Below are 26,472 nucleotides of genomic sequence, written 5' to 3'. Positions count from 1 at the left end.
TGTTGGTGCATTTAGGATGGACGCCATTTAATGAGGGAAGGGCCAAAGGGCTATGCAGCTCATTTTTACATGTGGAGGCCCCAGTGAAAATGGAAATTTGCCAAATGTCAAGTTTGGATCAGTTTTGGGTTGCATGCAAGCATATCTTCCATACTGGGTTGTTTTTCTCCCATTCTAGGTTTCTGGGGCAGATCTAAGGATGGAGAACTCAATTGTGAGTAGGGAGGCAGTTGTTGAAGCTTCAGGACAAGAGGGCAACCTGATCTGGAACAGATTTTGGGGCTGTAGGCAGCAGGAAACTCTAAAATGAGGTCATTGACAGTTTTGGGTTGCACGCAAGCATATCTTCCATACTGGGTTGTTTTTCTCCCATTCTAGGTTTCTGGGACAGATCTAAGGATGGAGAACTCAATTGTGAGTAGGGAGGCAGTTGTTGAAGCTTCAGGACAAGAGGGCAACCTGATCTGGAACAGATTTTGGGGCTGTAGGCAGCAGGAAACTCTAAAATGAGGTCATTGACAGTTGCTGGTGCAGAAATTAAGGTTTAGACAGCAGCAAAATCCTAAAAACCAGCAGGTGACCTGATTTTCTCTCCCTAAAATAAGAGAGGATTGCTGTTACAGCACTTTCTTGGCATCAAATTGAAGGTTTCTCTCTCCTCTACTGTCCTTCTCCATCATCTTAGCAAATCTAAAGATATTGAGCACTGTTTTGTTGAATTCAGACCTAATTACTGTTGCAATTAGGGTTTATCAGCTGTCTCGAGAAGTGTGCCATTGAATCTCAGGCATTCTCAGATTTGCTCAGCTGTTTGAAGGTGGACAATAGTGTTTATGCTGTCAAAACGGTAATTTACAAATGACTGAAATTAGGGTCTCTCAACCAGCTCGAAGTATGTGCCCATTAAACAGAAGCGTAAAGATCAGAGCTGCTTTTGGGATTGAAGCAATTGCAACAGATTTGATAGAGATTGTACATCCACATTGAAGTTGACCCACACCGAAGTGTTCCTAATTGAATTTATGCCCGAACTGTGGTGCCAAGATAGGGCCAGTATCTCATGTGAAATCATACTTTCTTCATTTGGAAGGGTTTGAGACAAGCTTTTGCAATGCCTCTTTTTCTCATTAGACCTTGGACCCACCTACTTGTAGCCTTGTATTACCCAGGTCATTGAGGAATGAGATAGATGTGGTGTCAACCTACGGAAAGGAGGGCCAAAGAAGTAGACATGCACGCTTTGTGGTTTTACTGAGACAAGGGCAATATCTGGTGTGAGAGCATACCTTCTTAGTTTGGAAGGATTTGGGATAAGGTTTTGTGGTGCCTACTTTTCCACATCAAACCTTGGGCTAATTTCTTCATTTCTTTTATTGTACATGAGATACCTTTGCATCGTTTGAAGGGTAAAGGCCATTTTAAATAGAAGTTTGATCCAATCCTATACAAGTTTGTGCCTAGATGGCAAATTATTGATATTATTCTTGCAAATATGGAAAATACACTAAGTAGGATGCCTTGTTGCTATATTTTTGATGTAAGCCTTTGATATCATTTATATGACCACGATGCAATGGTGATGACCAAGCTTGGATTCCAGCAGAGGATGTACAATGTTGTATGCTTGGGTTTCAGTAGAGCATGTAGAATGTGGTACACTTGCTTTACAAACACAAAGCAGCTAGATGTTTATAAGTAGAGATGCTTTTGATTCATGATTGTTAGGTAGGTCGGTTCACACAATGTATATAGTATAGTGCTGATATACATGGATGATTTGATTGACCAAAATTCTTCCAGGTCCTGAACTATAGTTTGAATAATACATCAATAACCGAATTATGGGTTTGGAGTATACAATAGCTGGAGGTTGACTTAAAATCTCTGGCAAAGGAGGATTCTGCAAAGGATTGAAGTTACTTTTGTTATTAATGAAGAATATTTAGCCTTCGAACCAACAGTTCACATAGACATGATGTTGTCCAAGAGTGAGGGGCCATTGAACTGACTTGCGACATGGAGCTCTTCTTCAGTCAGCAGTTTGCTGATAATAAGTGGGTGATGAAGCAACTGCTTGGGGGTGTCAACATGCGAACCTCGATGACTGCATGTAAAGAGGTGGTCTTAGAGTACGTGGGATTATATTTGAGGAGGTTGACAATCTTGCTATGAAAAGCTTAAAATCCCTTGCTTTTTGGTAATGATGGATGTATCCATGCTTGGTGAATCTGTTGTTTCAGTGCTGAAACCTAAGAAAACACAATGAATTTTGACAAATTAGGCGTGAATTTGGCATCTTTGGCTGTCTCTTAGCCAAGCTAGTGACTAGTTGATGACTCACTTTTATTTCCTAAGAAACAATCTAATTAGCAACTATGGAGGAAGAATAAATTATTTTGATGAAGAGACCTGGTATTTCTAGGTCATACATATGTGGCTATCACTTCAATTACGGTGTATGCAGCACTTGTACGGGTTCCCAGTCTCTCCACTTATGATTGGTCATACACAAATCTCATATTCTTTTGATCTCGAAGATGATTTATAATAAACCCTTAGTGCCATATGAGATTACTAGAGCAAAGCTTGTGGCACCCCTTGCCACATAAACTAAAGCGGTACTTAATTTATTAAGGAATGTACATGCATGAGGTTCAGGGGTGCATGACTAGTAGCATATGTATGTGGCACATATGACCAAGGTCTTAGGCCATTCAAAGCATAGTGCTTCGACCAATTGATGTGTGTGAAGAGAGGATACAACCAAATAAGTGGGTGATGTCACAATATCGGCATGAGGTGTCATCATGTCTTTTCACATTGCTTGTTAGGTTTTTAGGATCCCTCACGGATATTGTGGTTTGTGGGACATGTTTTCCTTGCATTTGTAGGATTGATAGCCTTTCCCTAGCCTTGCCCTAGATCTTTCTTGGTAGAATTGGAGACTTGCGAGCCTGTTGTGTCTAGAGGGTGCTTTTGTTAATCATATCTATCACTTGCTTGTTAGGAATTTTCATTGGTTGGTAGCTAAAGCTAATCCTGTTTGGGGTCTTCACAAAAGCAGGTCATGGTGGAAATTGACCCTAAAAGGCACATTTCTAATGGCACCAACTTCTTTTGCACTCTTTTAGTGTAGAGTCTTCTCAACACAAGTTTGTCTCTTGTCCGTTGGCTAGGAAGATCTAGTCTCTCATGTGTGACATTCAGTGAAAAGTGGTAGGACCTCTTACGTGTCCCTATGATTGGGTGTTTGGCGAGGCAAAATTTTCTACTCTTGCACGACTGCACATGAAGATAGTGTTCAATTGTTTCAAAATTTGGGGATGTTGGCATAACTATGTTACTAGGAATGCCTTTATTTCAATTCCAATTTTGGTGTTCAAAGTCATGTCGCTAGATTGAAAGTCTTCTCCATTGGCAATTGGATCTTGTTGAGCACACAGACGTCGCTCATCCAGAGGATTTAGTCTCTTAGTATAAAGCAATTTCCTCAGTTGTTTTGTTTTCTCTTTAGCTTTTTGTGACTCTTGTGCTCTTGTACTTTTGCTGTGACTAATACAATTGCTCTTTACGAAAAAGTAAAGAGAGGGGAGAAGAGGGATTGCTATTACGACAGATTACTTCTACGGTTTTGGTCTTCCTAATACTTGGAGAAGTGGCTGCTCCATGTTCATGATCCCCTTCTCTCGTCCCTATAGCATAGTATTTTGCCACCTTTTGGCTTCTTCAATATTTGTGCCTATCTATGATTATGGTTGGTTGGCTAGGTTCTAGCCCATTGTAAATACTTCACTTCATTAATTCAAACTTCATCATGAAAGGGGGCCCGTGGCGGGGCCGTGGGGGGAGGGGGGGGAGAGGTTGAGGAACATGGATGAGGGAGGGAGAGCTTGCTATTGAGAGAGGAGGAGGACATAGTGGGAGTTAGAACGGAGGGGGAAAGATAGAGAAGGGAGAGCATGGTTAGACAAGTGTGGTTGTTGGCACACAATTGGTAATAACCTTGCAAATCTGTTAATGGTATAGCTTTTTTCTTTCAAACTTCCTTTCATAGGTATTTAATGTACATCTTGTAGAGGTTTATCAGAAATGCATGTTTGGTTGGGGAGGTAGTAGAGGGAAATCTTGATATAAAATCGGTAAGTAAGTTAAGGCTGAAAGGATGGCTGAGAAATGGAATTTTCCAATCCAATGCATTTCTAGACAACTTTGTAATTTGAGCCTTTGCGCTTTAATATGATTGCTTTTAGCAACAAAGGGCTTATCGGCTTCATGCTTTAATGTGATTGTCCTTAGTAAGTTCAGGCTGAAAGGATGGCTTGATTGATGGAGTTTTCCAATCCAATTTGTTTGCTTGACAATTTTGTAATTTGAGCCTTCACGCTTTAATGTGATTGTTCCTCGTAATGAAGGGCTTATAGACTTGCAGTTAAATTTCTGATGGGCTATTTAATTTTTTCTGTTTAATGATTGCTTAACTAAAAAAAATTTGCAGATTGGAGAGGGGTACTTTTGAAGGACAATAAGCTAATTTGTGACATCCAAAGCTACAAGGTTCCCACTACGTTGTAAGTTGAATGCTTATGTGATTTTGTTGTTTTTTGTTTTTTTTTTGGGGGGGGGGGGGGGGTTTGTGTAAATGTGATACAAAATTTTAAGGTTCCACAGTGCTGTGATTAACTGAAATGTTATTTGACTTTATAAGATAAAATTCCACTATATATGAGTCTTTGGATGATTTGTGCGCTAGTGCAAATAAAGATACAGATTTCTCATATGAGAGAGAGAGAGAGAGAGAGAGAGAGAGAGAGAGAGAGAGAGAGGAGAGAGATTTACGAAAAAAAAGAGAGAGAGAGAGAGAGAGGAACAATGAGAATTTAGGGAAACTATGGCTGTTGTTTCAGAACAAACTAAAGCCATTGCAGCAAAGGTTCGTGGCTGCAGTAATTTTGTCCTTGCTTTAACCAACAAACACAATCAACAACAGAGCACAAATTGATAAATAACACAGTTTGGGTTAGGGTAACTTAGAGACAATGAGCACCAAAGAAAATAATGAATGAATGATTATTGAATATAACAATGCTCAATGCAGAAAACACACTATTCAAAGGTGAAATATTGACCTCCAAACTCCCATGTCTCTAGGATCGGGATAAAGAGTATGAGTTAGAGAGTGCCATACTTTGATGAATGCTGAAATGAAGTAGACAACCTCCGGATACCCTTAGCAGCAGCAAATGTAATAGTGTGAAGCTGGATCAGTGATGACAGATGGGTAGTAGAGTAGTGGAAATGTGTCAGGAAGGAGCAGATAACAGCTGCTGCAGAAAAATGCAGATGTGGCAGGCTGTATGACTAGACTGGATAGTAAACATAGTAGTTGATGATGACCTCAGAGCCACCAAGCGGCAGCAAATATGGGTCAAATGCAGACTGGTAGATGATATGCAGCAGTAAATGCAGCCAGTTGCGTGATGTAGACAGACTGAGAACAGTTGCTAAATAGCGGGGAGGGCTGGACAGCAGGTGCCAGGTGTAGGCAGGTGTAGATAACAGTGAACAGCAGCTCAAACTGAGATATTCTTTGTGAATGGGGTGTGGACAATGGAGTAGGTGCCAACAATTTGGTGCAAAAACAATATAAGGCGGAGTGGCGGGCAGCTTGTCTATTCAGATGGATGGGCCCTCCTAAATTAGGGTTTGGCTTATGGGACAAATTCTGGAATCATGTTTCTTTTTAATGAAGTTTTGATAATTTTGTAGCCATGTAAGATAGTAACAATTATTTCTATCTACTTGATAGGACTCGATTTCATCTCAGTTTCGTGAAATACCAAGCTTGAATTTGAGTTTTGGGGATGTAATTAAAGGGATAATCAATTTATAGTGCATTTTTAGCTCAACACTTGCTTATGAACTTGTGTGGGCAAAAGTGCTACTCTAGTACAAGCCGAAGAGGTCCATTTGTAGGTCTTCGAAAGTGGCTCACTAGCACATATTAGCCCTAAAGTTTTTGCATTTGTATGAATAATTATGGAGGTTTGGTATCAAGAGAACATGAAATTTTATTGCTTTGCTTAGCATACCCCAAGATACTAGTTGGTGCTAAACGCAAAAGCTGTAATAAGTTATTGCCTCATAGGTACTAGGTGGTATCTAGTGTTAGATTTGGGCCTAGTCTTTATCATAGTTGTTAGGTACGAAAAGTACGGTACGATAAAATACGGTACTAAATGGTACCTTAAGATTTAATAAGGTACGGTACGATATTAGTACGGAAAAAAAATTAACTTTATTATTTTGAACTATAGATAATAGAACAGATTTTAAGAGTCTAAATAGCAATGCTATTGGAGTATATAAGATGAATACTTGAGGGTAACACGCCAAAACCTCTATGGCATATGCTGCGTGCGCAACATGCGCTACAACTTACAAGTACATACATAGGAGTGGATACATCATACATGAATGATCGTACAAATAAGAGGCATGTATTCTTGAGAGAGAGAGAGAGAGAGAGAGAGAGAGAGAGAGAGAGAGAGAGAGAGAGAGAGAGAGAGAGAGAGAGAGAGAGAGAGAGAGAGAGAGAGAGAGAGAGAGAGAGAGAGATGAAATGAGAGTTTTTGACGCGATGGAGATGGGGTCGTCGCCTGTGCGTTGTGCCCTGCTGCCGCCGTGTTGACCTATCGCCAAGGGCCCCTGACGTTGCTCCGTCCTGCTCGCCCTGTTGGGTCTGTCCTTCGTCGACTGCGCTTCCGTCGCCTTTCCGCCACGTGGCCCTGCGCCTCGGTCGTCTCGCCCCTGCGCGTCGCTCTGCTTCATCGAGCCTTCCGTCCCGCCCTGTCGGCTGCATATCGTGCCACAGACTCGCCGCCTGTATCTGGCGACCCGCCCGCGTGTCGTCTGCCACAGGCTCGCTTGTACCCGTCCGCGTGACGTCTGCCACAGGCTCGCCTATACCCGCCCGTGTGACGTCTGCCACAGGCTAGCCGCCTGTATCGTGACCCGTCAGCTGCGCCTCCAGCCCTGCTGTCGCCCGCGTGCACTGCAGGCTCTGCGCCTGATTCACGCCCGTTCGCCTTGTGCGTCAGGGCTTCTGCCCACGCCTGCTGTCCGCCCTCGCCTATCGGTCGCCCCCCTCGCCTGTCGGACGCTGCCCTCGCTAGTCAGCCACCGTGGTGGTCGCCCCCGACTTTTAACGCCTGCAACCTGATCGTGTGACGTCCTGAGGGTCGTCCTCCGCCGTGTGCGAAGCTGGCTTACCGGGGTGCCGTTTTCTAACTCAGCCGGCAGTCATCTGCCTTGTGCGTCAGTCCTCCTTCGCGATCAGCTCGTCATACAAGATGGCTGGTTTGGATCTAGATTTCATAGACCAAACGGTGGCAGCACTTGGCCCGGATTCTGATGCTGAGGAACCGGAGGATATGGTTCCGTGCACTGAAGAGATCCCCCTGGGTCCTGACCTCCAGCCTGCGGGTAAACGTACCAAGCATACCTCGGAAGAAATAGGTGTTATTCAGGATCGTTCCTATGCGCAGGTTGCTTCGGATTTTGTAGACTCTCAGGAGATGGACTAGGAGCATCTGCCGGAATTTGCCAACACTCTGCTTGGCGAATATGTTCAACACAATCAGGAAGCCTTTTCTGACTCCACACCTGATGATGTTCTGGAAGCTACCGTCGACCCATAAACTGTCCTACGCTCCTTTTCGGTGTTCTATGATCGCGCGGTGATACTCTTCTTCACTGGTCGAATCCCGTTGCTTTCCCGTATTCGCCAATGGCTACAGAGTCTGCTACAAGGAGAATGTGTTGAAGAGATTTTTGTTGGGTCCCGAGGTTTTTTTGAGGTCCTCTTGAAAACTGAGACGCACCGTGCTGCTCTCCTATCTAAATTGCCTTTGTTTTTTGATCGTCGGTCGGTTCATGTGGTTCCATGGCGTCCGATGGCAGATTTTCAGCGCCTCCTGCAACGTGAATGCCCTGTGTGGGTAGAAGTGGAAAATTGTCCGGCTGTTTATTAGCCGCTATTGAAGGATGCTATGGCCGCTGTGGGCACGGTTCTGGTCCCTCCCAGTCTCAGAGCTGTGAATCGCAACCGCTTGTGCATGTTATGGGATACTGCACGGAAACGGCCTGCTTGTTTACGCCTCAATTGCTCTGGCATGCATCCGTTACACTTTCGTTTGAAATGGGGCAATTTTGCAGGCCATTGCTTTTCCTATGGACAGTTGGGGCACTTTATGGCCGAATGCCCAGAGCAGCAACACATTTCAGATGCGGGCCATGTTGCTCCGCCCATGGAAGATATGGTGTGTGATGCTCCGTCGTTGGATACTCTCCACCCACCCCAAGTTTTGGCCAAAGGTAAACAATAGGTTTCGGGTCCGGATTCCCGTGCCACTGATTGGGTTGAAGTACGTGCAAAAAAAGGCAACAGGATTGTTGCTGGCATGGACAGTACTGTGCCTACTACCTCACAAGATTCCATGCGTACATATATGCGCCGGAAGGAAATGTTGTCTTCCAAGCGCTCTGCTCTTGCTATGGTTTCCTCAGCCCCCCGTCCTCAGCCCGCCAGGAAAATGTATTCGGATCGTCTAAAGGGTCCACCTGCAAAGCTGGCTTTTGATACCAGAGGCAACGTCATTACCCCGTGGGACCGTCGTTATCCACGCTCCAACCCCAAGCAAGCAGATATGCCGTCTACTTCCAAATCTGGTCCTCAGAACTCTTTTGCAGTGTTGGCAGATTTCTTGGATGAGGGAGTCCTGGACATTCTCGCCGACAAAGTCAAATCGAGGCAAGCTGTGCCTCGTACCTAATTGTGTTTTGCCTACACATGAAAATAACCACGTGGAATGTGCGAGGAATTTGTTCTCGACACAAACAACATGCCATGTGGACTGCATTGTATGAGAATCAGTGGGATGTCCTCTGCGCTGTTGAGCACAAGAGTCATGGTGAAGCCGGAAAAGTTGTGGATTGCCATGGCTTTCGTTTGTTCTATGCAGGAACACAGGCCATGCATTATTTGGGTGTGCTCATGATTGTACATGCCAAATATCAGCTTGTTCTCATTAAAAATGATGTTCATGGCCGCTTTTTGGTGATTGAAATTTTATTCGAAGGGGAAATCTTATGGTTACTTGGCCTCTATGCTCCGAATGATTCGTTATCTCGCCGGGAGCTTTGGCAGACTTTGCAGACCTCCTTGTCACTTGGCAGACGGGGCTTCTTCATGGGGGATTTCAATATGTGTGTTGATTCCTCCCAGTCCACATCGGAGCACTCGGTAATGGATGCGCCGGAAAGTCGTATGTGGCATGAGTTGGCTCTTGCTGTTCTTAAGCAAGATCTCTGGTCCTGGCTACACCCGTCTTCTCCCGGGTTTACTTTCCATTCGGCTCAGTATGCAACAACATGGTCGCGGTTGGACCGTATATATATCATGCAGAATGATGATTTTCTGCCTGAGATGCTCGAAATAAAAGTGTTGCAGCAATATGTCTTGTCGGACCATTTCCCTCTGCAGTTCGAGTTGCTTGCACAACCCATTGCATCTTGCAAGCAAATTCTGGAGAGACTCCCTTTGCATTTCAACTCGTCCTACTTGAAGCATGCAATTTTTCAGGGCTATATGCAGCAATTGCTTGACAAATTCTTCTTGGACTGTTCCTCTCAGGGCACTGCGTCATTTGAAAGATTGCTCTCTAATGTGCAGCGGGTTGCTCGGCAGTATGGGATCTATCATGCCTCTCTTTGTCGGCGCCGTAGACAGGCAGCGGAGGACCTGCTGGTTTTGGTTCGCTCCCTGCTGGTGGACACTCCGGATGATGCATTTCTGCTTGCCCTGGCAATGCGGGTGGCCGATCTTATTAAAGAATTCCAGTTAAAATCGTATCAACAAGCCAAATTGCAACATCTGACAGAGACTTTGCAAGATAGTGCCTGTCAGACCCATAAGTTCTTTCGGGCTCTCCACGCCTCTCCTGCTCGAGAGAATATGACAAGACTCGAGGATGCAGAAGGCCACCTTATCCTGGATCCACAGACTATTATGCATATGTGCAGGAATTATTTCCGTGACCTTCTCGGTTCTGCTTCTCCACCTTCAGCCCAAACTACTCAGGCCCGTTCGGTTTTTTATGACCTGGTCCGCAATCAGCTTCCGCAGGACATGCAAGCTACTATGGAGTCAGATATTGGTGAGGCAGAGGTTATGGACGTCTTGTTACACTTGCCCAAAGATAAAAGTCCGGGTTGGGATGGTCTCACCAATGAGTTCTTTGAAGCTTTCGCTACCCAACTGGCGAAACCATTGCAGGCGTTGTTTCAGCAGGTGTGGGAAACGGGAATCATGCCTCCCTCATGGAAACAAGGACTTATTAAACTGCTTCCCAAAGCTCCTTCGCCATCTAAGTTGACGCAGTGGCGCCCAATTTCTTTGATGGGTTCAATGTACAAAATCTTTTCCAAAGTAATGGCGAATCAGCTCCATAAGCATCTCCTGGCCCTTGTGCACCCTCTCCAGTATGGTTTCATTAAGGGCCAAATATTCTACACAATGTTTTGAATGCCCAATTGGCCATTGATTATGCCAGGCATTCTAATCAGGAGGTAGTACTGATTCAACTGGACCTGGAAAAGGCTTTTGACTATCTGGACTGGTCTTTCGTTGCTGAACTTATGTCTGCTATGGGCTTTGGTGCTCGGATGTCTCGCCTAATCTACACCATTAGTGCTGAGGCGTCGTCGCGAGTCATGCTGAACGGAGGTGTTACTGAGCCCTTTCTCCTCGCCCGTTCTGTCAGGCAGGGGTGCCCTTTGAGCCCTTTATTCTTTGCCCTTGCGACACATCCAGTTCTTTCCATGTTATCACATATGGCCGCCTCTTCTCAGTTGGCTGGACTGTCGCTTCCCACAGGACAACACTTCATTAGCCAATCCCTGGCGGATGATGCCTTTATGATTTTGCGTGCGGACAAGGATAACCTTCGAAAAGCCTTGGATGTTTGGGGTCTCTTTGGTCAGGCGTCAGGCCTTCGTGACAATGCGCTCAAATCAGCCATTCTAAGCTGCACCGAGTCGGATTTGCAGTCCTTGGACTGGCAAGGTCTGGTCGTTCCTCGTGGCTCCATTGTCCGGCATCTTGGATACCCTTTGGGTGTTGATGTTCCCCCAAAACAGCTTCTGCAGTGGATTTCTCAGAAAATGGTGGCTAAGTTTATGTATTGGAAGTCTCAGGCCTGGCCCTTCCATGTTCGCCTCAAAGTAGCCCAGATAATTATGTTGCCCATGCTCACATATTTCTTGCCATTGTTGCCCTGGACTACTACGACTCTGAATGCTCTTACTCAGTCTATTCGCTTTATGCTATGGAAGAAGGACTCATTGCATGCAGGTATTTCCTGGATCTCGTGGTCGCATGTGTGCACCCCCAAACGCATGGGTGGCGGAGCTATTTTAGATGCCCAAACTCACATGCAGGCACTTCGTTGGTCTCTTTTCCGCGCCATGTGCTCGGATCATCATCCGTGGGTCACTATAGCCCGTTATTTCCTTGAGGGCCATGGGCTTCTGCATGGCAATACCCAAATCCGGAGTTCTTGGTGGAATGTTCTTAACGCTGATTCGCGGTTCTCCAGTTCTTCTTCATCGCTGCTTACTCATTTGGTATGTTCTTGGAAACACGTCCTTCAAAAGGCTCAGTGGCATTCAACGGAGGATCGCGTGGCTACTAACTCTTTTCAATTGGAATTATTGGCAGTCTCGCGTTTACTTTCGTGGGAAGGTAAACATGAGCTTAGACCACAATTCAACCGGATGGCACGTTTGGGCTTGTCGTCGGTTGCGGATGCCACCCTTGCCAGTCGCAATGTGCTTATATCGTTTCGTACAGCTAGGAGGCTTTTCAGGATCCCTCATGGATATAGACCTTTATGGGAACAGCTTTTGACGGTGCTCCAGAGCAGACAACCCTTTCCTGCTCTTGCTTCGGATCATCCCTGGCAGGATTGGGACCTACAAGGCCGGCTGAATTTAAGCAAAGCTTCTGCGAACCAAGTGTATCATCTTCTGATTAAAGATCATCAATGGCTACTTCCTAAAGCGAATGCTTTATGGGGACTGCGTAAATCCCGGTCATGGTGGAGGGCAACTGTGATGGAGGGCTGGTTGAACAAGACACCCTTTAAATATAAAGTCTTTCTTTGGAGAGTGATGATTGGGGGTCTTCCGCTTGCTTCGGCTCTTTCCAAGCGACGAATCTCCAATGGCACCTGTTTCTTTTGCACCACTACTATGGAATCCGCCCGCCACCGATTTATTTCTTGCCCCGTCGCTAAGAAAGTCTGGTTATTTTTGTCGGCTGTTTGGCGAGGGGTGGTTGGTATCACCCTGCGCCCCTTTGATTGGGTTTTTGGGCAGCCCAAATACTCTACTCCCGCACAGCCACATATGAAGCTCATGTATCACTTTCTTCGATACTGGGGCTGTTGGCATAACTGGACCATTCGGAATGCTTTTCTGTTTGACTCCGCCTATAATGTTCAGTGGCATATTGTGAGGCTTAAGGGCCTGTTGTATTGGCAGTTAGCTCTTCTCCATCGTTCTGATTTGCTTTCTACGGAGGACTTCCGTCCCTGGCATATGGCAATTTCCTCCGCATCCTTGCCATGATATTGTAACTTGTAGTACTTAGAACCTCTTCACATGATGGCTTGGATTGTCGTCATGTATCTTGTAATCAAGTAATCTTGTATTTTTTTCGTAATTAATACAATTACCTTTGACGAAAAAAAGAGAGAGAGAGGTCAGGGACTTTGCAAGCCGGCTGAATTTAGAAAAGGCTTCAGCTAACCAGATGTATCATCTTCTGATTAAAGATCATCAATGGCTGGTTACTAAAGCTAGTAGTCTATGGGGATTGCATAAATCCAGGTCATGGTGGAGGGTAACTGTGATGGAGGGCTGGTTGAACAAGACACCCTTCAAATATAAGGTCTTTCTTTGGAGGGTGATGATTGGTGCTCTTCTGCTTGCTTCAGCCCTTTCCAAGCGTCGAATCTCCAACGGCAACTGTTTCTTTTGCACCACCACTGTGGAATTTGCCCGTCATCGTTTTATTTCTTGCCCCCTCGCTCAGACAATCTGGTCATTCTTGTCGGCCGTTTGGCGAGCGGTGGTTGGTTTCTCGCTACGCCCGTTTGATTGGGTTTTTGCGCGCCCAAATATCCCACACCAACACAGCACTAATAGATATATCTTAGCATATCTTGCATTGATGAAGAGTTGCGGTAGCTTCAAACATTATGAACTCCGATGGTCTTTATTGGCCATTAATGTGAGTGGTGACATTAGAGACTAGGCATTAATTAATTAATACCAGTCTAAGGGTCAATAATTGCTCAAGGGTACTTGGGAGACAAATTGACCTAGCCAATTTTATTATTGGCTAGTGAAATTATTATTTTTAGTACTAGAATAATCATTAAATTAATTTTCAAAATTAATACTCCAAAAATTAACTTAATAAGCTGGATAATGTTAAAAAATGGGATTAGAAGGTTGCCACTTGGCAAAACTTGCCCATGCAAGTGGGAAAAACGTTTTTGGGGGTCGATGAAAGTCTATTTCAGCCATTGTGAGAGGAGGAGGTTGTTGGAGAGGTAGAAGAGATTGTTGAACTGTTCTACAACATTGGAGACCAGTCTAGAAGCTTGAAACAACTGTTTGAAGGATTATAGCAATAGGTGGTAGTAGTTTGAGGCTTGTTTCAGCCAAGCAACATCATATTCAAGGTATTTTATTAGTGGAGATAGCTTTCATGGCTGTCTAGATAGGGCAACAACTGAGTCCTTCCATTCTCTTGTGATGGAACTTTGAATTTTCTTTGAAAAGAACTACTATGGAAGTGGTTTGTAATCCGAGCCAGGTTTCACTTGCAAATGGCGAGTCTGTAGTGGAGATTCCAAAGGTCTTGCAAGATCATTAGTTTTGTGTACCGAATCTAAAGGAGATAACTCAGGCTTACCTTTAGCCTCTTGTTGAGTCCTATGCATAAGGATGAGATTATACTGAGCGGCAAAAATTTGATATAATCTGTGGACTCTATGGTAGTCCGATGGTTTTTCACCCATGTCAGATCGGGTAATAGCAAGTTGGGAGGCCTACTCTTGAGTGTTTCTGTCTATGTTTTGCTGTGGAGATTAGAGTGGTGATGTGAATGCATTTGAAGTCATCTAATCCTTTTGTTGTTCCTACTTTGGCAGATGAGCTTTCTAATCGAAGGCCAAGGTTTCTTAGAGAATACCTAGCTTTGATACAATGTGAAGAAAATGCTCTAAACGCAGAAAACACAAAACCAATCGTATAACAAAACACAAACTGATAACAGAGAACATAGTTAGTTTTAGGGTAACTCAGAGATAGTGAACACAATGAATAATGAAGTGAATGACTATTGAATATACAGTGCTCATTGAGCAAATACACTATGTAGTGAATATTGAACCTCAAACTCTTGTATCTCTGGAATCAAGGCAAAGGTTATGAGTTAGAGAATGTGTGGTACGCCAAGAATGGATTTCCAAATGCAGCAAGGCAGCCTCCATATGTTGAACAGCAGCAAATGGAGCCAAAGACACTGGATTTGATACAGATAGATAGTGAGGAGAAAGAAAGAAAGAAAGAAAGTTATATTAACGTCTACAACAGGCCAAGTTGGCCTATGAGACTAAAATGTTGCATACAAAATGTTTGGGAGATTTCGAAAGTCCCAGTGAAGCTAACCTTTATGCTATGTTCAACTAAATTGAGTAGGTACAAAATCATATCTAGACTAGATACAATCTATAGGTACTCCCAATGCAGTGTGGAACTGCTCCTAGAGTGTTCATCCTAGGATGTCCCGCATGGGTCGGTCTAACATGGAGAGACTAAATCGGCGGGCAGGGCCCTCTGATGGCGGCGTAGTATCCCTTGTATCTTCGACATGTGTCTTCTGCGGGAACGGGGGCCGGCGAGGCGTGGGCGCCGGGCTTTGCCTCTTGTTGTGGCTATTTCTAAGGTGGTCCCCCGGGGTCGGGAGGCCGGTTGGGCTGGTGGGGGCTCAGTGGTGGGGAGGGTAGTTGGTATTTGGTAGAATTCGTTGAGTGTGCGTTGGTTGGTGGCTCCTTGTCTTTGCTCCGTGGTTCGTAGGAGGTGGTTTCTGTGGAATTCGTTGAGTGTGCATTGGTTGGTGGCTCCTTGTCTTTGCTCCATGGTTCGTAGGAGGTGGTTTTTGTGGTAGAATTTGTTGAGTGTGCGTTGGTTGGTGGCTCCTTGTCTTTGCTCCGTGGTTCGTAGGGGGGGGGGAGTGGGCTACAGCTGGAAATAGTGGATGATTGTGCAAGAAGTGTAGGTGACAGCTAGAGGAGAGAGAAACTCAGCAAACACAGATTTTGGATGATGGGGTGACTTTGTTTGACTAATGGCGATAGGTCCAGTTGATGACATTAGTAGCAAACACAAGTTTAGATAGTAGGCGACAACTCTAGGATATTAGGCAACAGCTCCTAGGTGCAGGTGGTAGCTATAGCATGTAGGCAACAACCCATAGGTGGAGACGAAAGTTGGAATCAAGCGCTAGATGATAGTATACAACAAGGGGAAGGTTTGATCTCAATGCTCTCCACGAAGGAGTGTGGGCAGCAGAGATACGGTTCTTGAAATCTGCAAAAACAGAGGGGGGTGGTAGCCTATATGCAAATTTAGAGAAAGTTTGGGCCATTTAAATTGGGGTTTTGCATTTGGGACACAATAACTCTCTAGGATTGCATTTCTTTTAAAATAATAACATTTCTTCATTAATTAAGCATGTTTGGGGCTGTTCAAGTCAAGCTAATGTAGTTTTAGCTCAACATGTCTATGGAAGTATGAGCTTCCCTAATACCTATCATGGGAAAGTTTTTGTATGGAGGCTACTTATCAGGGCTTTGCCCATTGAAGATATGTTCCATGCTCACAAGATATTCTTTGGTAGTTGTACTTGTTATATTACTTGTGATGAGACCTCTCCTTATCTTTTCATCTTTTGTTGAGTTGCTAGATAGGATTGGAACTTCATTTCTAGAGTATGAACCTTATAGGTAGGTCACAGAATGCCTATCCATTCTTGGTCTTGGGTAAGATGCCGTCTATGGTCAGGCTATAGTCTCATTATCCTTGCCTCATTCACTTCATGTGATGAACTAGTCTTTGGCACATTTGGCAGACTTGCAATGCTTTTATGTCCGAGTTAGCCTCATGTATGCATGGTTCATAGTTGCCCTCGTACGTAGTATGGACTTGTTCGTACCATACGATTTGTATGGTATGGTACCGTATGAATTTGCACGTTTCCATACAAAAATATTGTTCCTTTTGGGCCATCGCGTCTGGCATGTTTTGCGTCCTGGTCAAGGTCAATCTGTACGCTTTGCTTGCATTTTTGTCTCATCTTTTGCCCGCATGGCACGCTTGCAGCCCATTACTACTTGCCATTGGATGCCATTGCTCATTGGATGCTAATTGCCATTGGATGCCATTGCTCATTGGATGCTAATTGCCATTAGATCCCATGCTCTAGCCTTGGATGCTCTTTTTCGCACTCTTGAGCCTTCTCTCTTCTTCCACTTTGGATTCCTCTCTTGTTTCTATCTCTTTTCTAGCCTATAAAAGGTGCTCCTCCTCTCCATCCTTCCACACCAATGTTGGTCCAAACGTGGAGTAATTGTGCAATTAATTGAATGGAAAATGGATGAGAATGAAAGAGTTAATCGATGCACACAATACTTCATCATGAATAGATTTTTTTAATAAATTGTCTATTTCAACTATGCCATATTTGAGTGTTCAAAAGTGGACTTTTGGGTTTATTTAATCATCATAGGAAACCCTAAAATAAAATCTAATCCTAGTGACACTTAGTGTTAGGACACTAGGGGCAACAATTGCATTTAATGATAGTTTAAATGCCTAGGGAGCTTTGATCATGAATCAAAGGGCATTAATGCGTAGCCCATGAGATGGTCTACAAACTCCCCTCCATGAAATGGGCGGAGTAATCTAGGAAAAATTGTAGAATCCTAGAAAATAAAAAGAAACATGAGGTCATGGTTGCACAAGTTTATCCAAGTGGATATAGCAACCTATGACAATATAGAATATGACAGATCATGGAACAAATGGAATCAAGTTCAAGACTTGCCGAAAAGCTTGGAACTTTGGTTGAGGAAGAATCTTTGTGAAAAGATATGCCAAGTTGTCTTTAGTGTTGAGAAATAGACAAATGATGTATGGCCCAGGAAGAGCTGTCCTGAATCCCATATGCACAGTGAGGATAGTGGAGAAGATGGAAAGCTATAAAAGCATGTACTTGGTTTACTTTTTTGAATGAATGCTATTGTACTTTGTACTTAGAGTCTGCAACTCTATCCACTCAAGATTGTGTTTATGAGTCCAAGCTAATCTATCTTGAAACCTAATTCACTTGAGTAAAAGTCTGTATCTAGTCATCAGTCTTCTTTATGTCTCTTGCTTTACGAGTTCAAGCCTCCATAGCTAAACTGTGTTCAAGATCCATGTTTGTTAACATGGTATCAGAGCCATGGTGAGCTCAATTTAGCTCTTTCTCCTACTTCTTCAGCTTAACATAGCTCAACTCTAGTTCACGACAAGTGGTTGAGTTCATCTCCTACTTTATTTTCACACATCTCTTCTTGGCCACCATAGCCAGACTGCATCTACCTTCAGTGGAGCTCTTACATCTCATCTTATAAACAATTTCAGCTTAAGGTGTCTTCTGAGAAGTTCTTCCTCTGCTCCTAGTGCAGCTCCCAATCACATCGGAGTGTGACATTATCCATCGTGGAGCCCAGCATTACGAAAATCAAACATCGTTGTCTCTACTGCGCCTTGTGACATTTGTATGGTCTGTGTGACGTGTGGAGGCTGCGATTCGTCCTGCTCATATGGGGCATTCAAAGCCTATACTATAGGCTATCCCCCATCCAATAGGGCTGTCTGAAACCCTTAACAGTGGAAGCCATAGCCATGAACTTAAAAAGCTTGGCAACCTTGTTTTTTCTCATTGGCATCATCAATAGTGATCTTCATCACTCTGAAATTATCTCTGAAGCCTACTACAGATTTGGAAGGATCCAAGGAAGTGCAAAGATTACCTAGCAACATCGAGCCAAATATCAAGATCTTCAAGACATAGAATCTATTGATACTCAAATAGTGCTTCTTGGCACTTGAGTCTTTCAGCTTACTCAAAAGTAACTCACCTTCTGATTCCAGTTTCGAAGAACATTCTCAGGTTGTGTAATGATTTAAAGTCACAATTATCAAATTCCTTGTAAATCTCAATCTTCTTGTAAAAGGATAGACACTGCTTGAGAGTTCTTGTGGTAAGACCTCCTACTAAGATGATTGAAGTGAAACAGATAGCAAAGTTTAATGGTGAAGGCTTTCATGCCTGGAAGGAGAAGACCATGTACCATCTTATTTGGAAAGACTTGTGAGACTTGTTTGAAGATGATGCAGATAACAAGGAAGATGATGAAGATGGGTTTGTTGAAGAAGACCAGTTCAGAACCAAAGAATAGAAGAAGATGAATAACAAGGCACTAGGCATCATTGCCTGGGGACTAAGTGATGATGTGCTACATCATATATCTGGCATTAGAAATGCTAGAACCGCTTGGGAGGAACTTGACAGAATGTTTGGTACCCAAGCAAAGAACTCAAAGGTAAAATTACTCATGCAAATTTATAAACTAGATATCAAAGATAGTGTTTCCATGACCATGCACATTAACAAGTTTAAGAGCCTAAAAACCGAGCTGGCAACTCTTAAGAAGAATATTGATGAAGATGAAGCAATAGCCATACTCCTTGCAAGTGTAAACAAGAATCCATATGAGAACCTTGTGTCCATTCTAAGTAATGTTCCGAGTCTCTCACTCAAAGATATTGAGCACTCGCTGCTTGATGGAGAAAGCAAATTTAAAAGCAAAGATGTAAAAGAGACAATCTCAAGGGAAAATCTCTCATACACTAGAGGAGCTATTGGACCCAAGGGAAGAGGTCGAGGATTCAACACCGACAACAAGAGTCGGATGACATGCAATTATTGTGGTAAAACTGGCCGACAATATAGTAAATGCTTCCACAAGAAAAGAGCACTCCATGTCCGCATCTGCAAGAGTGGAGGCTCATGCAGCACTGGAGAGGCAATCCTCTCTCTCTTAAGCTCCCGGTCATGTTTGTGGATCGGGTGCCTTTCATAGAGAAAGATAATGACTAGCAGATATTGAAATTGCACATACGGTGATTGAGTGCAATCTCGCATTCAATGTCCTAAAGCAAGAGCAATGGAAGATGGTAAAAAGCCATTGCCAATGTAGGTCCATGTGAAGGATGGACCGGTGTCACATACAATGACACGAGGATGGAAAAAATTGATGAAGAGCAGGAGAAGATTGATAGAGCCATAGGTTTTAGATACGATACAGTACATTATGATAAAATACGGTGCTAAATGGTACCTTATGATTTATAAGGTACGGTACGATATTAGTACGAAAAAAAATATGATTTAAAAAAAGTCATAAATCATTAAATGATAGAATACATGTTTAAAGTAGAAATAGCCAATTCATTACAAAATAAGATGAATACATGAGAGTGGCCATCGCGGTCGCATGGGCTGCATGCAATATGTAATACAACTAGAGTCTAGTATACATATGGTCCATGGATGATGCATCATAGTGGCATGTGGAATCTGGATACAATGATAGCAGATACAAAAAAGTGAGAGACCTATGAATCTATGATGAGGCATCACTATCATCATCATCATCATGATCAGAACCATCTAAGTGCTCATCAAGAGAGTCAGAAGATGACTCCTCAGTGTTGGATGATGAGACACTCTCATACTCATCCTCATTGATGAGGTTATCATCATCATCAAATGATGGCTCCCTAGGCACTAGTTGTGTAGGCAAGTGGGGGATGTCATCATGAGGCCCAGAATGTGAGCTACTAGAGCCCTGCCTTACATATGTTTGTAAGCCACTCGAACCACTTCTCGATGTCTGAGGGTGTTGAATGACCATGTCCTTGCTACCGTCTACTCGAACTCCTTGCCCACGAGCAAGCTGACTGCGAGTGTCACGAATATTTGTTGCTATAAGCTCTCTATAGAGCTCTACAAAGATCATCTCCTCCTTGTCCACCTCTTGGTGTATACTTGGAAGAGTGCCACCTATCAACTTGAATGTATCAATATTTACCTATACAATGCACATAAGATTGTAAATGCTAAAGTCCAAATTGTAAAGTATACAGTTTAAAGTTTAAAACAACAAAATTTAAAGTTTATGGTTAAGTATTTACTTTCTTTGGACTACCCATGCTTATCATAGCCCTCATCATGCGTAAGTTAATACGGCAATAGACTAGCCACTCTCAACCGTGGTGTGCTAAGGCCATTGTGAATCTTCGTGTGAATGAGAGAATAGGTACTCCGATTTCTCTCACATGCATCCAAAGAGCAATCCTGAGCAAGGACTCTCATGGCTAAGGGATGAAGGGTCTCCGAGTGTATTCAAAGTTTTGCTACCAAAATAGAGGCTTCACAAGTGACTCTCTTCTCCAACAAGTGGAAGAAGCAAAAGCCACATGTCCTTTTTGATTTGCATAGTATCCTCTAACACTAAATTGTGGTCATCCACAAGGACTACACGTATCAAATAAGTAAGCTGGTCCGAACAAGGCTCTCTATCGTCCATGACCATCGATGACTTGTAGGCCGGATGTACGAATGCTGCGAAACCATGGATGGGCTTATGCATCCATGCCCATCTTCTCTTTTCTATCTCTAGAATATGTGCACATTGTGTCTTTGTGATTGCCATGCAAGCACATGCCTCCACCAATGCCACTCTAAAGAAGTGAATGAGAAGGCCCATGGTGGATCTCTCGCAATCACTTATACATAACACTCTATAAAAAGAAGTCAAGACAATAATAATGGCACGGACTTTCTACCAAAACTACTCACTGAGGCACAAGAGCTACATAGCCTTGGCCTCCTCTGTCTCATGCTCATACCAGTCATTCCATAGAGTGGACATCACTGTTTGGCGTAGGGCGTTGGCGTAGGGCAGATTGCACCTTATAAAGGTGCTTGAGCAATAACCATGTGTAAGCGAAGCGAGTTAAAGAAGGCTTCTTCAACTCGAGTGTGCTATGCTCATGATACATCGCAAGCACCTTTACCTTCACCGCAAAGAAGGTGACAACTGATGTGGCTTTGCAAACCACCCTCTTCACCCACTTTTTCCAATGCCCTCCATGATCAAGTCCAAACAATGACTTGCACATGGAGTCCACACAATTGTGGGGAACTCAGCCCAAAGTAAACAGCCCATGCACAAACAATTCGATGCATTGTTGGTAACAACTTACACCAGATTCGAGGGGCCTACCTACAACCACAACATACATGAGAATAACAAAGATCCACACTCCATAGTCCTCTTGGTTCTAAAAACTTAGAGATTTGAGAGAGAAAGAGAGAGTTGAGGCTTGAAAGATTCCACTTTGAAGAATCAATAGAGATAGAGGCTTGGGGGGAAGAGAGAATCGAGATACATCTTAGAGAGAATAGGGAGATAGATAATTATGATTTATGAATAATGAAAGAAACAAATTCAAAAGACAATGTATATCTCAATGATAGCTTGCTGAATGTAGCGATAGATGAAGGCGCTCGTCGTTTTCCTCCCCCTCTTGGCAGTGTCTATGGCTTGCAAAAAGTAAGTGCCGAGTGGATATGAAATGTGTATGTTGATGATAACTCTTTTTTTTACAATCACTCCATTCGTCCATGAGAATGGAACAACTATATTTTTTCCATGCAGCCTGAATAGGATCAAGGACTATCAATCCTCTCCTCTTCATCAATCTTTTTCATTCTCATGTTGTTGTATGTGACACCGGTCCATCCTTTACATGGACCCACATTGGCAATGGCTTTTACAATCTTCCATTGCTATTTCTTTAGGACATTGAATGCAAGATTGCACTCAATCACCATGCGTGCATCGTTGCCTTTCTCTAAGAAAGGCAATAGATCCATGGAAGCTTGAGAGAGAGAGAGGATTGCCTCTCCGGTGCTACATGAGCCTCTACACTTTGTCTTTTGTTGGAGCCGAATGCGGACATGGAGCCCTTGCCACCAATGGTGGAGGCCTCACCCACATTCATTGAAGATACGCCCACATTTGATGCTTCCTCATTAGTAGGGATAGGTGTTGGTGCTGATACACCACTTTCTTCTCTAGTGGATCCCCCTCTCATCTTGGTGAGAATCTCGGTCATGATGTTTTGAGGGATTTCCTTGCTTGAAGCAACTTGCTCCCTCGTCTTGGAAAGATGTTGGAGAAGTTGGGTCACACCACTTGTGTAGCGCTTCTTGCAATACTTGTATGCCCAATAGTGGGAGTTGGACTTCTTTGTGTCCCTCTCCACATGAATGGCGTGTAAATTGAAGGCCTTGTGCTTCTCACGAGTCATGATGCCTATGGAGAGCTAGAGTAACGAGTGAGAGAGAGGCTTGAGAGAGAGGCCCAAGGGATAGTGAGAAGCTTGAGCCTTGAGTCTTGAGAAATAGAGGGAGAGTGGGAGGCTTAAAGCTTAGGGAGAGAGGGGGTGGAAGTTAGAGAGAGAGAGTGTAGAAATTAGGATAGGCTTGAAGCTTGATAGATAGATAGCTTGCTTGAAGAGAGGGAGGCTTGAGCCACATCAGTTGTCACCTTCTTCATGGTAAAGGTAAAGGTGCTTGCGATGTATTGGGAGCATAGCACACTTGAGTTGAAGAAGCCTTCTTCAACTCACTTTGCATACATGTGGTTATTACTCAAGCGTCTTTATGAGGTGTGGGCCGCCTTGGATAGTGGTGCCCACTCTAGGGAATGAGTGGGATGAGGATGAGATAGAGGAGGCCAAAGCTATGAAGCATTTATGCCTCAATGAGTACTTTTGGCAGAAAGTCCATGCCATTGTTATTGTCGTGATTTCCTTTTGTAGGATATTTAAGTACGAGTGATTGCGAGGGTCCACCATGGACCTCCTCATTCACTTCTTTAGAGCGGCATTGGTGGAGACACGTGCTTGCACGATGATCACAGAGACACATTGTATACATGTTCTAGAGAGATAGGAGAGAAGAGATGGGCATGGATGCATAAGCAAATCCATGGTTTTGCAGCATTGGTACATCTGGCCTACAAGTTTCAGGTGGTCATGTTGATATCGATCAAGATCTGGCCTAATTGGTGTTGATTTGGTGACTCCATGATAGACTTGAGAAAATTCATCCCTAAAAAGTGTGGGGTATTTGCCACGAGCTCTATAGTAGTCTCTACATTTGCATAAACAGTGCTCCTCTTTATCTCCCCCTAACATAGTCTACAAATCCTCTTTGCATGGGGAATATGAGTTGCTATCCTTGTCTTGATCTCAAGCTAATGGGATGAGACCCTGAGCTGGCCAATGGCAACCCACATCTCATGTGGCATATATACATCCAAACATCTAGGTCTCACAATGAAGCCGTTTGCTGTAATCCTAAAAAACTGCTCTCTACAATAGAATATCTGAGAGAGAGAGAGAGAGAGAGAGAGAGAGAGAGAGAAACTCTTTTGTTGTTTAGTACTTTATAAATATAACTTCCATTACGAAAAAAAAAAGAGAGAGAGATTAATATCTACATAAGGCCAATGTGGCCTATGGGACAAAATGCGAAGTACATCAATGTCTAATGTTATCTCATCATCACTAAGGTGAAGATAATATTAACATAAGTGACCTATTAAACAATGTTAAGAATAACTTTACGATGGGACTATGCTAGAGTAGAACCATATCTAGTGTTGTCGAAAAGGAAATCCAAATTTGACAAAATTATGTTCAGAAAAATGTGGTGGAGATTGTAGGCTGTAGCTAATCTCAAGGTTTGCACATGAACTCAGCTATGATGCAGTTCCTAACTGCTCCATTGATATGCTTGGTGGTGAGTATTTAGTGTCTCGTGGTAATGGCTTTGATCCGGATTGTGGTGTGGCCTCCTCGGATGTGGTCCCAGTAGACAGGGTCATTGTGCTCAACGAAGTAAAATGGCTATATCCAATGTGACTCCATGGCGTGGAATAGGAGGTGTCTGGCAGGATGACTTTGTCTCTACAATGCTAGTAGTATCAATAGGGTTTGATCTATGAAAAAAGTCTAGCATTGCTCTCTATGTGGGTCCCTTTGAGTAAGCTCACCTCCTGTCTTAGTAGTTTTTTGCGGTGCCTTTGGAGCTCCAAGAGGAAAAGCCCTAGGCATCTTTGGTCCTTGTACTTCATGACACGATGAAGAGGTCCAAAACCATCATGGAAGAGGTTGTGGTACCGTCCTCGTATGTCATAGTATACTGTGTATCTTGTCCATCTACCTAGAGAGAGAGAGAGAGAGAGAGAGAGAGAGAGAGAGAGAGAGAGAGAGAGAGAAATCTTCTATGATGTCAGCTGACCTGGTTCTTCCAGATATTGCTGCTCCTTGGCTCGCTCTACTCCAGCTGTTTCTTCTGTGTGATTTATTAGTACTATTCATGTAATAGGTTGTTTTGAGAGCGTGCAGGCCTCATGTAATCTTGTTTCCAAGGAGGACTTCATCCCTTGGCATAATAGGAAATATTTACATGAGCTAACAGACCTTATTGGGCACACTAATCTTCTTTCGAAGGAGGACTTCATCCCTTGGCATAAGCAATTTTTGCCGCCCCTTTGCTGTGACTTTTGTACTCTTTTAGTCATGTGACTTTTTGTACGCTTGTAGTCATTGACTTAATATAAGTTATCCATTACGGGGAAGAAAAAATAATAATAAATAATAAATAAATGAAAAAATATATATGTATATGTAAATAGCAAGGAACTATTTTCCAAATGCATTTTAGATAAGCAAAAACTGATGAGCTGCACTTATGCCTTGGCTGCCCTGTAAATGACCAAACTTTCATTTAATTAAGTTCACCACCCAAACTTTGGTCCAACTTTAATAAATTGAAGTTCTACTGTGCATACTCGTGCATTGAAAGTTTCACTCTTTTAACATTATAAAATAGTTTCAAAGGTTTTAAGCTTATTCTTTAGTCCTACCTAGGTGCCGTTGTAGACAAGGCCTAGATTGTGTCCACTTTCCATTGTCCATGTCCATCTTTGCCAATGCAACGGTCACGATGCCTAGAGCTAGGGGTATTACAATTAGCTCTATGCTGACCTGATGGTCTATTGTAAATATTTACTTCTTAATACAATATCTTCACGAAAAAGAGAGAGAAAGAAAGAAAGAAAGATATATTAATGTCTACATAAGGCCAATGTTGACTATGAGACAAAATCCAGAGTACATCCATGTCTAATGTCATCTTATCAGCAAGGTAAAGATAACATTACAAATGTGTGTGTGTGTGTGTGTGTGTGTGTGAGAGAGAGAGAGAGAGAGAGAGAGAGAGAGAGAGAGAGAGAGAGAGAGAGAGAGATTAACGTCTACATAAGGCCAATGTGGCCTATGAGACAAAATCCAGAGTACATCCATGTCTAATGTCATCTCATCAGTAAGGTAAAGATAACATTACAAGTAAGTGGGTGACCTATGAAACAATACTGAAAATAACTATACGATGGGGCTATACTAGGGTTGAACCATGTGTAGTGTTGTTCCATCGATAGAAAAGAAAAGGAAAGGAAAGGAGAACCAGATCTGATTTAGCCATGTACAAAAGTGTGGTGGAGACTATGGGATGTAGCTGGTCTCAAGATCTGCACATTATCTCAGCTATGATGCAGTCCCTAGCTGCTTCATTGATATGCCTGGTGGTGAGTCTGTGGTGTCTCGTGATAATGGCTCTAATCCAACTCTGGTGTGGTGTGGCCTCCTCGGACGTGGTCCTGGTAGACGGGGTCGTCGTGCTCGACAAAGGGAAAATGCTCTATCCAATGTGACTCCACGGTGTGGCCTGTAAGGTGTCTGGCGGGGTGGTTCTGTCTCTGCTAGGCTGATAGTGTCAGTAGGGTCGGCTTTGTAGAAGAAGTCTGTCATTGCTCTTTGTGTGTGTCCCTCTGGGTGAGCTGGCCTCCTCTTTCGCAGTAGTGCAGTTCGGTGCCTCTCGAGCTCCAAGAGAAAGAGACCTAGGCATCTCTGGTCCTCGTACTCCATGACGCGACGAAGGGGTCCAAATCCATCCCGGAAGAGGCAATGGTACCGTCCTCGTATGTCATAGTATACTGTGCATCTGCATATGTAGTGCTCCTCCGTCTTAGGCTCTTGACCACAAAGCTGGCAAGTCCTATCCTCTGCTAGGGTATATGTCCATCTGCCCGT

General features: G+C 43.5%; 1 protein-coding gene across 3 annotated transcripts in view; it reads left to right on the top strand.

Moving 5' to 3' along the window:
• Positions 1-26,472, top strand: part of LOC148019020 (uncharacterized) — a 113,460-nt gene that overhangs the window by 32,238 nt on the left and 54,750 nt on the right. For all 3 annotated transcript variants that reach the window (XM_087701550.1, XM_087701549.1, XM_087701551.1), the window contains one exon: positions 4,496-4,568. In XM_087701550.1, the coding sequence (XP_087557676.1) occupies positions 4,496-4,568 (73 nt within the window). The remainder of the gene's footprint in view (positions 1-4,495; positions 4,569-26,472) is intronic.

This window comes from Lygodium microphyllum, chromosome 20 (genome assembly GCF_053477565.2).
Source record: "Lygodium microphyllum isolate KBCC chromosome 20, Lygodium_microphyllum_v1.1.10, whole genome shotgun sequence".
NCBI classification, from domain to species: Eukaryota; Viridiplantae; Streptophyta; class Polypodiopsida; order Schizaeales; family Lygodiaceae; genus Lygodium; species Lygodium microphyllum.
This window is presented reverse-complemented; position numbering and strand designations above follow the sequence as displayed.